The sequence below is a fragment of the Meleagris gallopavo genome, chromosome 26, assembly GCF_905368555.1.
Source record: "Meleagris gallopavo chromosome 26, MGAL_WU_HG_1.1, whole genome shotgun sequence".
Lineage (NCBI taxonomy): Eukaryota > Metazoa > Chordata > Aves > Galliformes > Phasianidae > Meleagris > Meleagris gallopavo.
This window is the reverse complement of record NC_139429.1, coordinates 2,124,638-2,142,583: the sequence shown is the minus strand read 5'-3', so window position 1 is coordinate 2,142,583 and position 17,946 is coordinate 2,124,638. Positions and strand designations below refer to the sequence as shown.

At 51.2% G+C, this 17,946-nt stretch overlaps 1 protein-coding gene across 9 annotated transcripts in view; it reads right to left on the bottom strand.

Annotated features, from left to right (window-relative positions):
• Positions 1–17,946, bottom strand: part of LOC100547960 (protein CEPU-1) — a 294,126-nt gene that overhangs the window by 11,304 nt on the left and 264,876 nt on the right. For all 9 annotated transcript variants that reach the window (XM_085209231.1, XM_085209226.1, XM_085209233.1 and 6 more), the window contains one exon: positions 10,177–10,302. In XM_085209231.1, coding sequence (XP_085065357.1) covers positions 10,177–10,302 — 126 coding nt within the window. The remainder of the gene's footprint in view (positions 1–10,176; positions 10,303–17,946) is intronic.

Sequence of the window (17,946 nt, the reverse complement as noted above, 5' to 3'; positions counted from 1 at the left end):
CTCGCCGCTGTCGTGAGATGCAGCCAAGCTGCCCATTATAGCACCATTGTGCCGAGTTTTTAGCTTAAAAGTCCTTGAAAGTTTCCCACTGTGACTAGTCAAACAAGATCTTTTTCACTTTCCCTCTCTTCTGCGCTAACAATATTTATACTCATTTCTTTTATTGAAATCTATCTGCCGCCTGTTCTATTAAAGCTGCCTGAGTGGCAGCTCCTATTCTCCGGGAGCCCGCAGCCCATCTATTCTCCAGACAATGAGGTACAAGCAGTCTATCTTCTATTGTGCTTCCCGGCCTTCAGCTCTCAAATCTCCCATCTCCAAAAGGCATGTCAGAAGCGCTGAGATGGAGAGGATGGGGATCCTGGGCTGCCCTCCCGAGCACCTCACCGCCATCCGGGGAGGTTCAGGTTGTATATTCGGAAAAAATCTCTTATCCAAAGAGAAAACACGGGCTGCCCAAGCGAGTGGTGGGGTCACCCTGTGGAGGTGCTCCAGAACCGTGGCCATGTGGCACTTGGGGACGTGGGATGGGTTGGGGTTGGGGATCTCAGGGCTCTTTTCCAACCCTAATGATTTTATGTTCCTACGTGGCTGTGACCCCTGCGATGACCTGGGCACACTTCTCTTGTCCCCCAGCTCTGCACGTCGCGACTCTGTGCACTGCTGCTCTCGCACACGGATGTTTGTGAGCTTCATGCAACTTCTTTGTGCGCAGGAATAAAAAAGGAGCATTAAGCCCTTTGTCTGCAAGAAGTAGTTCATTGGGAAATAAAAGGATTATGGAAATTAATATTTAAAGAAACAAAACACAACAACTCAGGGACCAACCACCCTTGAAGGAGGCTCTAACTCAGGAGTAAATGAGCCACACAAAGCACCATGAGCCGAGCTAATAGTGGGTGACCCTATGGCACAAGGCTCCTCTCCCTCCCAGTCCCCGCTGCTACCCCCAGCCCCAGCCCTCCTTGCCCTTCCTCCCTTCCCTTCCTCCCCACTATTTTTTCCCCGTTGCCGCTCGCAAGGTGAGAGAGGACAGCGTCGCCAGAATGAAGGATTCTCCTGCATGCCCTCTCCCAGCAGCGGCCCTAATTCATTTTTCATGGCCCCTCGCAGTGACAAAAGCCGCTGCTTCTCTCTTGTAAGCGTGCGCCATGCAATAAGTCAAAGCTGATGTGCATTTTCCCCCTGGGTGCCGAAGCTGTGCTTTTGATTTAATTTGTCCTGTTGTTTGGCTCTCAGCCTTTGCCGGCGAGTTCCTTTGGAGAGGCAGCAAGGTAGGGCCCCATACACGAGGAAGGGCTGCCTGACAGATGGGGTACAGTGGGTAGTGTTTAAATAATTTGCTGCGATGATACCGAGATGTTGGAGAGTGACAGATGCTCCGGGAGAAAATCACTCAGACAAAGACACGCATCCTGTTTGCAGGAGCTCTGCTCCTCCATTAAATCCTGTTGCAACTTGGCTTTCCTGGAGCCTGTCCCATTGCTGGCAGCTCTTGTGCTGCCTGGAAGAGAAGCAGCGCAGCGCAAGGCTTGGCCCTGGCTAACACCAAGAAACGAGCTGCTCCTGTTTGCAAAACACCCAAAAAAATGCCACGCGGGTCCACATTCACTATTGCAGGTATCGCAGTGGGGATAACGATGGTGAGATTCCCCCAGTGCCCTCCAGTCATAGGATCATTAAAGTTGGAGAAGACCATTAAGATCCTCAAGCCCAACCCATCTCACTGTGCTCACTGACACTGCACTTCAGGATGGAGCATCCCCAGCACCGACCCGTCCCTCTTCTCCCCATTCTCCTCCATGCTATTCCAAAAAACAGTTGCTGGCATCCAGGACCGTAAAGTCCCCCTGGCTGCAAACCTAAACCCAAAGGCTTTCCCTGCAGGAGAAGCTCTTAGGACGTAATTTCAATCCGAAGCATTTAAATGGCTGTAACCTCTGCTAAGCTGCATTTCAGCCGCATTAAGAAAATATCCCGAGGATGGGAAGCAAGTGGCATAATGGCATTAGAGTGAAAAAAATAAGCATCAAGTGCTGGCTAAATCCATTCAGAGCACTGGCAAGAGAAGTCCCACGGATGTGGGAAACTTTCCCTGCATGCTGAGCCTGGCTGCCAGCTGCTGGGGAATGGGGATATTTTCCAACTCACCCCAGCTCACCCGGGATGAGGAGTACCCAGCCTGGCTCTTAACCTCAGAACTGAGGCCAGGTGAGGCCGGCTGTCGCCCCTCCATCATCTTTAGCCTGTCTTTATTTTTTCAGACACGCTATTTTCCAGCCCAGTGGCCTCGCTCTGTCCCTCATGTTTTATGGCACTGATGTCTCCATTTCTGGAGGATCAGCCGCAGTGTTGTGGCTTATGGAGAGCAGCCAGACAGGTGGGCACGACACCTCTGGGGGTCTGGGGGTGCTGTGATCCCAGGGAAAGCGGATGGGGAGTGGGGTCTGGAGGCTGCATGGTGCCAGGAACATCAGGAATGGGTGATGCTGGGCAATGGGAGAGAATGGGAATGGGATGAGCACCCGACAGGTGGGGTGGGGAGGGAGCAAGAGGCACTGCTATGTAAGGGAAAAGTCATTCTAAATAACAGCAGTGTAGCACAGGAAGGGGAAAACCCCCGGGCTACAGCATTGCTGCAGCTTTAAATCATATAAAAATAAAGGAGAGGGAGATGGAGAGAGAGACTGTGAGGAAAAAGAATTGCCATTGTTTTACCAAGCAGATGGGAAAGTTCAGGGGATCAGAAAAAGACTATTATTATCTTGACTTGACCGTGAGAAGATGGGAAAGGAAGAGGCATTTTTTCTCCCTGCAGCAAAGAGTGCCATGGCAGGAGTCACTTCAGCAAGGAGCTGGACAGAAACATTGCTCCACGATCTGGGCACAACACCGGGATCTGCTTTTGTCCCCTTCCCACCAGCACTGATCCAGCCAGATGCTGCACCCCGCATTGCTGTTGCACAGCCGGGCAGCGGGCATCCATCACCGCCTCCAGCTGTGCCACCCTGCCTGCACAGGGCCAGCTGTGCTCCAGATGTGCTCACACAGCCCTCTCTTCCATCACAGCATGCCTGTGTGAAGCTGAACTAGAAGCATTTCAGCTTCCTGCCCATGGTAGCACACAAGAGATGAGGAAACCCACTGGGGTAGTGGAAAGGCACAGCCCCCAACCCCACGGTGCTGGCCCAGCACCAGGCTGACTTACAACATGGAGCACACACCAGTGTGGTTTTTTCCTTGCCAAGCGTCAGGGCTGTGGACAGAGATGTGTGATGGAGAGGTGATGGCCTCAAGCTATGCAGGGCAGGATCAGATTGGGTATTAGGAATAATTTCTTCTCCAAAAGAGTAATGCTACACTGCACAGCTGCCAAGAGGGTGGTGGGTAACCATCCCTGGGGGTGTTCTATTACAGTGGGGATGTGGTACTGAAGGATGTGGGCAGTGGACACAGTGGGGTGGGTTGGGCTTGAGTATCTCAGTGGTCTTCTTGAACGCTAATGATTTTATGATTGTATGGAGGAGCAAAGCTTGGCTCTACCAGGTCTCAGTCATCCTTCACCCATCACATCCCTCATTGCAGTCTCTTCACCACTCCCCAACTTTCCTCTCTGTCTCTCCACCACATGGTGTGTTTTGTCCCTCCTCACTCCACCACATGCTCATTCCCTCTGTCCATAACCCTTTCCTTGCCACCCTTCCTTTGCCCTGACACCGCTGGTCCTCCTGCAGCCGCCTCCTCTGCATCTCCCACACTGTGAGCATCTCAACCCCAGGAGGTGGAACACGGGCTGGCAACCTGCCCTGCCTAATCCCGCAGCTACTGACTCCTCGTGCACTTAATATTCACGACAGAGAGAAACATTTCACGGCGAATTGGACGCACATTCAACTGGAAATGGAAATTTTATGACTCTTCTCACTCCAAGCCGCAGATTACACCAGCTGAGAAAACATGGAAGCAAATGAACAACCTGTGAACTGTAAAGTATATTAATAATGAAATCACAGCCTGGGAAATGAAGGCTTTATTCTGTTTATATTCTGCTCCATTAATAGAGAGCACTCTCACTGGCTCCGCCCCATTAGCCAGCAATCTGCACAGAGGAAGAGCATGAGGCAGGCAGGGGAACGGTGGCATGGGAACAGGGGACAAACCTGTCAGGAGATGCCATCAAAGCATCTCCATGTGCTGCTTCCACCTGTTGACACTGGGGTGCACTGGGACTTGGTGCCTGGTTCAGCGTGAGCACGGGGAAGGAAGGGAGCAGAGCGTGATGCTGGGTAGGAGGGGGTGAATTTTAGGTTGGATATTAGGAAAAACTTCTCTGAAAGAGTGGTGATGCACTGCACAGCTGCTCAGGGAGGTGGTGGGGTCACCGTCCCTGGGGGTGTTAAAGAAACCTGTAGATGTGGTACTGAAGGACACGGCTTAGTGGCTAATTTTGGTGGTAGGCGGATGGTTGGACCTTAATGATTCTACAGATCTGGGGGAAATCAGCTCTAAGACCACCAGAACGTACCCAGCAAAGTGCAGGCACCAAGGAGAGCATTTTCACACTGCCCACGTGGCTGCAGACCCTTTCCAGCAGTGGAGCCCACGGTGGGTGAGATGCTGGTGATGCTGACCCTATGATCAGAAGAGGACAGACGCACCAAACTCACTGCAACCTCCCATCCCTCCAGGGACGGACACATCCCTGTATCTCCAAAAGCCACCACGATGGGGTGGGAGGACTTGGCCCATGTGTGACACAGCCTGGCCAGGCTCTCTCCTCCCCCAAAACAACTGCCATGGCTTATGCAAAGCGCATCACGGGAGCTAAAATGAGACGAGTTTTCTACAGCTGAAGCGACCTGGTGTTGACAGAATGGGGACGCGTTTCCACAGCTCAGATTTTTATAATAATACCTCGAGGGAGTCTCTGGCAAAGTTTGGCCCAAATATAATTAGTTTGCACAGCTATTAGGGGCTGATAAAAGGTTTTAATTTGTGTGGAGATCTCTTGCATCTCAGACACTCCCGTTCCTTGCTCTTCCTCTGCTTCCAAATGCCAGCCGAGTGAAAGGCAGATCCCGAGCCAGCGACACAAAGCCCTGCATGAACCAGGGAAGGAGGGAGAGCTCTGATTGCTAAAGAAGAGACAGAAAATCCGGCGAGCCGACGCTGTCAGCACGTTGGGGTTTTTGTCCGCATTGGGAGCACATGGAAACTTCCCCGGTCCTGCTGCTGTGTGTATGCAGGGCTTACGAGATTGTCATGCAAATGGGTCGGCTCAGGAACCAGACAAATAAATCTCCTGTTCTCTTCTTGCTATCGCTTTGCACGGGGCTGCGGCTCCCTTGTGCTGGGCACGGTGCAAAGGCAGATCGAGGCCTCTTGCAACGCCACGGGAAGGCGGTGAGCAATGGGATGAGCTCAGGGATAGAACCTGGGGTGCAGACAGAGCTGTCTGCTTTTTGCTTGGGAAGAGCATCCCAGGTCTGCGTGCAGCCCCCCAGTCTCAGGGAGCTGAGCACGCTTTGCCTCTGGTGAGGAGCGAAAGTGTGACACTGCAAAGCTGTGCTTAGGGAATATGCTGAAGCACAGAGGTTTTTTTGTTTTTTTTTTCCCCTCCTTTCTGTAATGGAAAGGCATTGCCTCATTTGTAGCTGGTAGGGGTCTTGTTATTTTTGTATGAAAATGCATCTTGTAAAGGCGGCTGTGCCAAATATGCAAACAAATCAGCTGAGCGGGTTCATTTCCACCATGTGGAGAAACTAAAATATTACTTTTATATATATACACACATATACACAATCTCCTGTTGCTTTACAATAGCAAGAAGAACAAGGGCATAGCATTGGAGGGGAATCTCTAAAAAGAGCCGTCCACAGCTCAGCACCCAACATGCATGATGTGTTACCCAGGATTAAGTCACTCCTACCCCATCTTGCTCCCATAGCAAGCTTTTGGGGGCTAAATCTTCTTCCTGCTCCTGGCAGGATCCCATTGCTGCTTGCAACGTGTGCACAAGAACTTTGCAAGCCAGCACCGCCTTCACCTTGGCCAAAAACTGCTGCCCGTGCCACACTGGTACCAATGGAAATAAGCCACCAGTGACCCTTCTCCCAGTGGATCTGTCCTGAGTGCACTGATTAAATGCACATCAAAATGGGTGGCAGATTTACAGGTTAACAATGATTTAGTGGAGTGCACTGCAGCCAAATTAATGCCGGCTATAATGTAGTTTACCTCATTAAACAATGCACACCAAGATCCTGTCTGTTGTAAAACAATTGGTCTCTGAAGCCTAGTGTTCATCTTCCAGGGTTGCTGGGAGATAATAAATGGGTAATATTCCGGCGATAATGGTAATGGAGTCACGGCTCAGAGCTAATATTATGGCAAAGCAGTAATTATTTCAACAGTAAACAAGGGGACGGTTGAGCTGCCGACAGGATTGGAGCCTGTTGAAATGCTTCAGTTAATTTAGCTGGAGCCCAGGCCTGCAGTGCCTCCTGGAAGGAGGATGAGGGTTGTTGGCTGAGCCTCTGCAAGATCCTGGACATTGGCCTCTGCAGGCAGTCAGGGCCTCAGCGCTGGAGAAAGGCCTCTGAGATCAGGGGAACACATACAACAAGGCAAGATGGGATCTCATGTTTGACAGAGCAGCCAACCCAGTCCAGGTCAACCCAATCTAACCCAACCAAGCCCAACTAAACCTAAGTCAACTCAGATTCAACCCAGCCTCACCCAACTCAACCCAACCTAACTCAACCCAACTCAATCCAACTCAGTCCAACCCAACTCAACTCAACCCAACCCAACCCAACGATGCAGCTTAGGGTTGGTTCTCTGCTCCAGACACAAGAGGTTCAATTCCTTCACAAACCACTGCTGATGGCCCGTACAACATTTTCAAAAGTCCTTTGGGGCTCATACCCCTACTTTCCCCAAGGCTGCAGTTGGCTCTGGCGTTTGCTCAGCTCAAGAAGATTCACACAACTAAATGTCATCTAAATACAGACAAGAAAGGCAAGACAGGTGCACTGGCCTTCTCCACTGCCTTCTGAACCTTCAATAAGAGCCAAGAGACAGTGTAAAAACATACATAAGATCCAGGAGGAACACAGCAGTAGGCTTGCACAAATCAGCTGCTCTCTGTGAGAGTCATTTCCCTGTCAAAATGACCAGCAGAGAGAAAATTCTCTGTCATTAAGTGAAAGTGGTAACTTGAGGCATGGTTACAGGGAGCCTTCCCTGGGGACAAGGATTCCCCTTGCTTCTCTCAGTGCCTCCTTTCCAGGCTCCAAGGCATCTCCTGCCTGCAATCCAGAAAGGATCTGCAAAGATTAAGTGCAGCAAGCAATGCACTCAACGGACAAACATCTGAATGGAGGGGACGTGTCCCCTTCCTGGGGACATGCAACTCCTCAAGCTGGATGTTTTTTCAGCAGCTTTTCCTCTTGTTTTAAGCCCTGCCAACAGCCAGAGAGAATCAATAAATCCAAATATACCACACTTCTCCCAGAGTCCCTCCGCTGCTTTGCTGCTGATGTATAGACAGACGATCTCAAGAGACCTCTGCCACATCAGGCCACCATGTCTCATCTATCTTAAGTGCATATACAAGCTGTGATTACTCCCTCACCCAAGCACCTCACGTCCTGAATGCATTTAGCCTCCCCTCAGCCCTGCCAGGCGACGGACTGCTGTCTCACCTCTCCCAGGGAGGAAGCAGAGGTTAACAGAGCTGCTCACTGAGGACAGCTGGGTCATGGCAGGATGGGGCCCTCCAAGCATCACATGCCCCTCCAGGTGCTGCTGGCCCAGCAACAATGCAGCACTGCGCTTGTGGGGCAGGGCTGGGCTCCTGCTTTCATTGCCGAGCCTAATCCTAAGATTAATGAGGGATTCCCGCTATAAAGACCTTTTGATCAGCCCTCTTATGAGTAGATACACCATCAAGCCAAACCATAATGTTTTCCTACCCTGGCAGCCTCCCGTCTTAAGCCTTACACCAGAATCCATCATACTATAGCAATAATCAAAGAGCAATTAGACAAAACCGTGGCAGAAAAGTCTATCAAGGGTTGTTAAGGATGACGAGTTGGATGCAGCCCTTGGCTCTGGATAGCAGTGAGCCCTTGGTGCCACTCACTGCAGTTCATCAGCACTTTTCCTGAGCTTAACAGGAGGCAAGACAAGTCTCGTGCCTGCCACACGGATGCATTTGTTCACCAAGAGATGAAAACCAAACTGACAACGTGGCAATCACCATGACAACATCAGAGTTACCCAAAAAACACATAAAGAGCCCAGTAACTATGGGAACACCTGCGTGACCAAAACCACACCATTAAGCAGCAGGTCACCATTGTTTGCAGATGGCATCAGCACCGTGGTGCCAGGACCAATACATCTGAAGCCTTCGGAACTTTGAGACATTTCACCCTGCTGGGAACACCTCTCTTGACTGACATCCCAATGGGTTTGGCACAGGGGATGGAGCTGGCCTGCTGGGTGCTGGAGCTTGGCTTCCCAAATGGGTTTTCTGCCAGGTGCAGCCCCCAAACCCCTTGTCACAGCTGTGGCTTCTAAGCAGAGCCCTCAGATGGAGGAATGTGTGTCTGCACCCACCTCCTCCTTGTTCCATTTCAACCTGTGCACTGATAGGAGACAGGTGGCTGGGAAGGGACTGCAGTGGGATGGATCACTGAGGAGTTGAGCTGCTTTGGTGTCAATCCTCTGGGAAACCAGACTGCATGCTCCTTCCAGTGAGCAAATACTCTTATTTGCTCCATTTCCCACTAAGAACCACAGAGCAGACTGAGAGCTGCCAAGAAAATAATAAAGCCCGTGAAGTGCTGCTGTGCAGAGGAGCACTCGTTGGTGCAAGTATGGGAAGCAGTTCCTCCAGCACTGGCATAGCAGCAGCCAGCTTTGGGTCTTGGATCTCCAAACCACAGCATCTCCTCCCAGGGAGCTCGTCATCACCTTGGCACCTTCTACAGCACCTTTGCACACCTGCTCTGGCTCTTATTTCAGTCCCTCTACTTCAAATCCTTCTCTCCTGTATACATGCTGAATTGGAAACAGGCAAACAGAGCATCCCCAGAGGCAGGGAGAGGAACAGGAGCTACACGCAGCCACCAGAGCTGTCCTGGGCCATCCCTGTGCTCAGCACCCTCCTCTGTCAGGCAGGCAGAGCCAGGTAAATCTTTGCAATCATTTGCTCTCTTCGAGCTTTGAAGGTAGAATGCCTAATCATGGCCAAAATCGGGTAAGAGCTGCTGCTGCAAATTACACAGCACCACAGGTAATTTCTGATTAGCTCACTCTTCCTCTCGTGATGCATCCTCAGTTTCCATAGCAGCTAAGTCCTAAGTAAAATGGAAACATCTGGTTCAAGCGCAGGTAAAGATTCCCTGGGGAAAGAAACCTGCAGGATGGCAGCAAACAGCGAAAACAGCCCCTGTGAAAGTGAGAGGCACTGGGAGCTGGGAGCCTGGTTAGGAGAGGATGGATGGGTGCAGGGAGGAAGGCAGCGAGGGGCAGGGAGTGGGAGAGGAGGGTCCTGGGGGCAGGAGGGGTGTGGGATGGACAAAAGTATCTTACAGAGGCTCCTGTCAAGAGAGCAGCCTGAGATGGCACCGACAGCGCAGACAAAGAGCAAAATCCAACTGCCCAAAAACAGCGAGGAAAGGATTTTGAAGTAATACAGCCCCGAACGGGTGTGTATGGGAATTTACTTCCCAGAAGTCCCACCCACACAGTTCTGCTCAGGGTTTGCTTTCCAATTAACAAGGCTACCAATTAATGCTCCGCGTGTTTTCTTGTTGCTTTGCACCATTTCCAGCCCCTCTCTGATGCAACGTGTGAGGTTCCCTGGGGGGCTCTCAGCATGCAGCCCTGTGCCACACGCAGCCACCTGCTGTGGCAGCCCCAGCACTCCCAATGCACAGCACAACCCCAACCTGGTAGCCACCACCAACCATCCACATAAGAAAAAAAACCCGCATTATTCCTCTCCCAAGCCACCAGGCTGGATATTTCCCTAACAAAACCCCTCCACTCCTGCATCCAGTCACATCTTTTCAGTGCACACCATCTTCTTTATGCAACTTCAGCAACAGGCGAAGCAGCCAGCAGCACCTCCCAGCCCTTCTCGGGGTGATGTTTGACTCTTACCTTTGGGTGAGATGTGTCTCCAGGTGATTGTGGGGTCTGGCCTGCCCGTGGCTATGCAGGTGAGGCTGACGTTGCCGCCTTCATTGATGGAGATGTCAGAAGAGATCTCGATAATTTTCGGCGACACTGCAACGACACAAAGAGGAAAACACCACTGTAACCAGACAGCTCTCTCAGTGACATGTCTGATTTTTGGGTGGTGCTGTGTGAAGCCAGGAGTTGGGCTCAATGATCCTTATGGTCCCTTCCAACTCAATACTCTACAATTCCATGCCTTAAATCTGCCACCCCAGTGCAACACGAGCCCCTGAGCGTGCACATGGCACGGGTCCAGACCCAAAGAGGGGACATAAAAAAGAAAGGGGCTGATGGTGGGAAACAGACGGGGAGCAAATGGGGCATTCCCCACCCAGCTGCTGTTCCCAAGGACCCCGTCCCTTTTTGTCCCCATCCCAGCTGCTGCACACACACTGCAATGTCTGCAATGGCCTTGCACGCATTGCCTCTGCTGTGCAGGTAAGTAATTTATTGATCCGTAAAGCACTCCAAGACGCTCTGGAAGGGATTATGTCATGCCAGTGCCGTGCAATAAAATAAGAAATGATGGATTTTTTGTGAACATGAGGGTGATTTAGGGTTTGTAGTTGGAAGTGTAGTTAAAGTACATTTTAAGTGGAAATCAAGGTGGGTAATGAATTATTCCCTGTTTTGAAGGGCTTCTGGGAGTTCATTTTTTTGCTGCTCTGGGCATGACGGCTAATCTGCTAATCATGCACCGAATCAGGAGGTCCCAGAATGGGGCTCTGGGCAGGACAGCGGCTGTGAAGGCAACACCAAAGGAAATATTAAAATTCATCAGTGTCATTAAGCCCAGCATGAGGGCACACATCTCCTGAGATGGCCGGCTGGGAGATGCTCTGCCAACAGCCGTGCAGTCCACGGAGATTCAATTAATGACAAAGTGCTACAAGTAGGGAGAAACCAAGAAACCAATGCGTGCTTCTCACAACTTTTGGAATCACACAGGCCATGGGGGTTTGATGCTGCTGAAGGGATGAGCAGTGCTGGAGCAAAAGGCCCGGGAAGGGGTGGGGTCACCTTCCCTGGGGGTGCTCCACAACCATGGAGATGCAGCACCGAGGGATGTGGGCAGTGGGCAGTATTGGTGGGAGGTGGACAGTTGGACTGGACGATCTCAGAGGTCTTTTCCAATCCTAATGACTGTAGGATCCTAAGGAGCCCAGCTGACTCCGGTTGTCGGTCCCACACAGTGATGTTATCTGCCATCTCCCATGCAATGCACACCGTACCAAGGAGGAGCCTTGGCGACGTTTTTAATTAACGGATTCGCATCACTCATATCTGGCTTGTTTTGCCGAGCTCACTGAGACTGGCAAACAGTAAATTCAGCCTTTGCATTGCGATTGCGGTGCCGCGCGCAGGGATTTGCATCCACACGGGTGACGGATAGAAATCTGCAATCAAATTAAATGACCAGATTCTAAAACATAATCAAAACAAATCAAACTTTGGTTTCCACTTCTCCCAAAAACACACCCTGAAGGGCATCGCTTCCTCCTCCTGCCCAGCAGAGCAGCACCAGCGCTCCTGCAGTGTTTCGTGCTGCTGGAGATGGGAAGGGGAGGTGAAATGATGGCTTTGGCCACGCAGTGGGAGAATCTGCACGACAAGTGCAAATGCAGCTTTTGGGAATGGCCCGCGGTCGGTCGGTCTCCAGCAATGCACTGCAGCCTGCCTGGGATGAGGTGAGGGCTGGGGAGCAGGAGAGCGACAGCATCAGCAAAGTCTTTAGGAACCACTTAAATTAAAAGCGGTAGGATTTAACGCGACAGTTATTGTATGCTAATTAAACGTTTGAATAATTAACCACGCGCACTATGTAAAATGCCTTTCTTGAGACTTAGCAGGTACGTCGTAAGGCTTTTACTACACTAGAGAGGGAAACTTCGATAAATAAGTGATCGCAAGTATATATTTAACATTATTTAACAGCCGCCGGTGCTGCCGTTCCCTCTGCATTCAAAGCTTTACCCATCAGTCGGCACTGCTGCAGCACTGGGGCAGAGGAGAAATTCCTTCTGCTGAGCGCGGGACGCAGATGGAGCTGCGCCCCAACGGGAATGAATAAATAAATAAAGCTAAATAAATGCCTGCTTCCCAGGCGGGAACCTCTCCTTGCGGGCAGTCCTTTTGTGTTCAGCATCTCTCCTGCTCAGAAGTGATTAAACATGGCAGTGTTGGCCAAGCTGCTCCAGTGACACAGTGCAGATTTCCCCAGAGACCGGCTGGTGTTTCATCGATCTGAATTCTGCTTTTTTCCCCCCTTTTTTCTTGCCACAGTAATGGGAAAGGTATCAGCGCAGTGCCGAACTGCAAACCCAGAGCTCGGCTGGACTTGCATGCACGGAGTCCCAGGGACAGAAAGCAGCGTGCTTAAATATTTAACCAAGCCATATGGCACGTTACACGCTCAGGGTGTTCAGTCAGGTGATAGATGCCTGTGCAGCTCCAAGCATATGCACTTGCCTACACAGATGTATTCCCCAACTTGTGCTGTGTGCACACGCACCCTCCTGGCCCTGGCACAGGCTGAACCTCCCAGCATCCATCCCAGAGCCTACGCAGGTGCAAACACCCCCTGCATGCACCCTGCAGCAGCCAAACGCAGTGCTGTGCACAGATGCTGAGTCCCTGCACCGCATCCAGCTTGTCCCTATCGACACACACAGCCCAGGGTCTGGAGCAAGCTCGCCACCAGATACAGGGGAAGGAGACCAGCATGAGCCTTCAAGGGTGCCTGCAATAAGGAACTGCGTTTTTTGGCTCAGCCACCTAAATCCTGACCAAGATAGGAGATAGGGCTTCAGCATCTCCGCCTGCTATCAGTGCATGAGGTATTGCTGGAGAGCCCCAGCACTGCCCACGCCAGCAGCCTGCCAGCAAGATAGGCTCTGCTGGTAAGGCTTGCTTCCCCCTCATAAAACATGCAAACCTCCATCCTCCAGCATGAGCAACATCTGCTCCGGATCAAAGGCAACAGCAAAGAACATCTATAAAAGCATCTTGAAGCAAGAAAAAGAGGGAGACTCAGACTTGTGTTCTGCAGGCGATCTGTGATGTGCACTGGCAGCTTCCTGAGCATCAGGCTGCCAGAGCTCGTGCCTTTAATAACAGACACTTTCCACTGTTACTCACAGACTTCTCCATGTTCTACAGCACACTGCTAGCAGGGCCCTGCTGCTGGGAGCCCCAGCCCTGCTCACTGCACTGCCAAGCATCACATCGAGCCCACACTGCTGCACCAACAACTGAAGGACAGCAGGGCTGGCTGCGATGGGGTGCAGGGACCCCAGCACCAAGCTAGAATCATAAAGGTTGGAAAAGACCTCTCAAATCCCCAAGTCCAACCCCAACACACCCCTCTGTGCCCACTGCCCACATCCCTCAGTGCCACATCCCCATGGTTATGGAACACCCCAAGGACAGTGACCTCAACACTCCCTGGGCAGCTGAGCAGTGCAGCATCACTCTTTCAGTTAATAATAATTGTTTCCTAAAATGTGCTTCTAAATCAGGTGCTGCTACTCTCACACAACCATAAGAGGAAAGCAGAGAGGGCATCATCCTTCCATAACAGCAGCACAGCTCAGAAGCTGCACTGAGGAAGTAGCCCATGAAGTAGGAGGAACAGAAAGCATCCCCAGAAGCAGAGAGAGGAACAGGAGCTACATGCAGCCACCAGAGATGTCCTGAGTCATGCAGGCTTGTATATAAAAAACTTCCAATTTTGGGTGCAGACCCTACCCTGGGTTTGCACAATCCCTTGGCTCAGCTTCACCGAAGGGCTCAGCCCCCCCCCCCCCACAAACCTGGCACTGCGAGACGAGCCAGGAAACGAAGAGGACATACATAATGACCTTAATAAGCAATTAATAAATAACTAATGGCAATTGCTCGTTTTAAAGCAAGGCGTAATGAGATGTGTCATACAGCGCCGAGATGTAACTAAATGATTTCCCGAGCAGATAATGCCTCCTATTGCAGCAGAGCTCTCCGAGCTTGGAGGACACCAAATTTTTTACACCTGTCTCTGCAGCAGGTTATATGGCAAGGCATTGAAATAACTCAGAGGGGGAGGGGGGAGAAAGACGTTCCCAATCATTCATTAGTAAAGTATTTGTGAACGCAGATATAATTCACCGCATGAGCCGCAGGGCTTCTGCAGACAAACTTTATAGCTAAGTGCCAAAAGGGAGCCCAATCTGATTCCACTTACGACAGCATAAATCTGCGCTGCTCCTGCCGTTGTCAACAAGGGATGTGCCAGAATAAACACGGCACAAAAGCAGAATCAGAGCTCAAGCATGACGGCTTCTTTCTGACTCTGAGGTGGGTGCAGGTCGTCTGCCATTAGGCCAAGCAGCCTTAATGCTGGGTCGCCTGCTTTTGAGGCTCTGGAAGGACCCTTTATGCTCCCATCTGCTTCCCAAGCCTCACATCTTGGGAAATAAAGCAAGATTCTGCTTAGCATGGCTGTTAATAAATGGCTTCAGTGTACAGCCAGAATCCAGGTTTGAGAGACCCAATATCTGCTTTCACATTATGGCACCCAAAGGAGGTTAGAATCATAGAATCATAGAATGGTTCGAGCTGGAAGGGACCTTAAAGGCCAGTTGGTCCCACTCCAAGCATTGAACAGGGGAGACCCACAGCTCTCCATCAGGAGCTCAGAGCCCATCCCTGACCCTGGGTGTCCGCAGGGATGGGGCATCCACCAAACTGCTGAACTGCACTGGACACTTCCTTCCCTAAAATGAACCTACTGGTGCAGACCTCCTTTAGAAAACGCTTCATCCTTCTCATGCAAACGAAAATGAAAAAAGAAGAATGAATGCTGTACGAAAGAAGTTTTCCTATTGTCAGCCATGAGGAGATGCAGCTGAAGAAAGACTGCTCGACAGATCAGCTCCCTGTCTAGACAGATCTCATTTTCGGCTCCACGCACACTTCACAGAGCTAGGATCTAGTTTTCAGCTTCTGCTTTTTGCCCCCAAGTCACCTGGGATTCCCCCTGCCAGACAAGCAACGCCTCATGAAAAGCAGAAAATTGAAGGATCTCAGAGCCTTGAGACACCCGGCGTCATCTTCCCAGCATCGCTGACACCTCTCATCACAGCACTGCACACAGCCACCTCCACGGCCATCAAACTGACAGGGACGTGGGGACATGTGGGGTCTGCAGGGTCCCCTGGGTGCTGCTGGAGGCTCCATCGGACCCCTGGGAGATGTCACTGCGTGGGGACGAGCGCGCCCGGCAAAGTTGGAACACGACGCCTCGCTAATACAAAGCTTGTCAAACCCATCACCTCCAAATGCTGAACGTCTTTATTAGATTCCTTTATCTCCCCCCGAGATCGGAGGGACACGACGAGACGATTCTCAGAGGAGATGTCATCATCCAGAAACTAATTAAAGGCTGTGCGGGAAGTCGGGCCACGCGCACTCTGGAGAACAAAACGCATTAGCAACTGGAGTCGAGAAAAATATTACAAGTGAACTTCAGATCAGAGAGGGAGAGCGAGGGATTTGACAATAACTCTCCTCTCCGTTTCTCCCCTGCTCGTCCTCGATAGCCATCCCACAGCAGGGCTGAGTGCCTGAGAGCAGGTCCTGCTTTGTGATGGATGCTGAAGGATGCTGGATCCGAGTCGCGCCTTGGGAGAAAATCATCATTTGGATTTGTGGAATTTCCCCTTTTTTTTTTGGTTGGTAAAGCTGCTTGCTGCCTGTCGGTGAGCTGCAGGGATGCTCGATGCCTGAGCCCTGCTCTGCATGGAGTAGCAATGGGCAAAAAAACAGGGAGGAAGACACTGAAGAAAAAGGTGCACCAGATTCACCATGATGCTCAGAAATGGTAAGATATTAAGATGCGATAGGATAGACAGAGCCTGCGGACACAGGAACCACAGGTGGAGAGATTTCTGCATGGGGACAGTCCTACTTAACTACACCCTACATGCAACTGTGGCTCATGTCAACTGAGATGCACGTACCATCCTGCTACAATCATAGAACAGCTTAGGTTGGAAGGGACCTAAACAATCATCTCGTGAAACTCAGCTCCTCTTCCCATAACCAGCCCTGCATGCAGGTCCTGCAGCAGCCCCCCATACAGCTTCCAGTGCTCCCCACTCCAGGATGGGCACTATGTGTGTTGAGCCTGCTGAGCCAGCCCACACCACTTCCCTTGCAGAGAGGAACGCACAGGAACAAAGAGCTCCAACATCCTTCCCAAAGATAAATCAGATGCTCTAATGCAGCCCGCATCTCCAATGAATATAGGGCAGGTGTCTCTGAAGTGAAGTATTAGTTAAAGTGATGCTCTTTAAATTACATTTCGGCTATTTCAAGCAGACAGGTTGTGTGTGGGTTGCTTTTTTTTTTTTTTTTTTTTTTTTATGATCTATCTAGAGGCTTAAAAAGACACAGAGAGAAATAAATCTCCCTTCCATTAAAAACACACTATGCTCTTGCATATTTGTTCTTATCTTCGCGCTCTCCTCCGCGCTCCCTCTCCCCCCGCTCAAGCACAAAGTGTTTCTGATTACTCTTTCCACACCGACACTGATCTCATTGCAGGAGCCCAGGGATGGCTGCAATGGTCGCCTGATGCTCCCACCTCCAAACTCACCGCGATTCACAGCTTTCCTGTGGAACAGAGAGAAAGCCCCAACTTTGGGCTGAGCTGCTGCTGCGCTCTATCCGTATCTTCTTCTCTGTTTGTGTCCCTTTGGCCTCTTTCATCTACTTTTGTCCCTCCTGCCCTCTCCGAGACATCTTTCACTGTTCCAAGGGCTGTGCCAATGAGACACAAAAATACAGTGTGTACCGTAGGGTCAGATGGAAGCAATCCTGAACCACGCATCAGCCATAAACCTTGCTGGAGATACGCACGACTGCCGTGTCCTCAAATCCCCCATCTGCCTGCAAAGCCTCAAGCTGTTCCTCCCCACTGCCGGCAGCGGCTCTGCTTGCTGTTATTTTTCCTCCCCGTGCCTTGGCATCCCCAAATAATTGTTCTTCCTGTGCTTCCACCCCAAGCTCCATCAATTTCAGGAGCCTCCTCAATCCTCCTCAATCCCTTTCTTTTTGCTCGCGTTCAACTCCGGTGAAAAATAAATGGACTGGGCAGGGAGCACGGCCCCATTATCTTCTGATTAGGAGGTCTCGAGGCCAGCACTGCTACTGCTGACCAACCCCTTTGCTCGCCTGCTCATGAAGCAGGAGGTCAGCAGTGCCCGGCAGCCTCACGAGAGCCGTGGGCGAGGTGATTTATGCCTCCAGATGCCGCCGCTCCTCTCGTCTCCTGGGATCACATTGCTCAGCATGCGACCCGCCAGCGCATCCATCATCCATGCTGGGGCAGAGCTGCCATCCCACAGCCACCCCATTCCATCTTTCAGCACTTCTTTGCACAGCCTGGAGCTTGTGTTCCCTCCTTGGAGGCTGTGGGAGTCCCCACGCTTCCCTTGCTCATCCCATAGAGCATCTCTGGTCTTGCACAACTTGAGGCCATTACCTTTCATCCTAGTTTTTGTGTGATGACCCGCATCATCCAACCCACACCTCTCACTCCTTATCATCTCCTTGAAAGGGAGGTCCTCACGGTCAGCCCTCCAGGTTCAACGATGCTGGAGGACAGGATGGTCCCTGCTGCCTCGATTCGCCTTGATGTGCATGGAGCTCAAC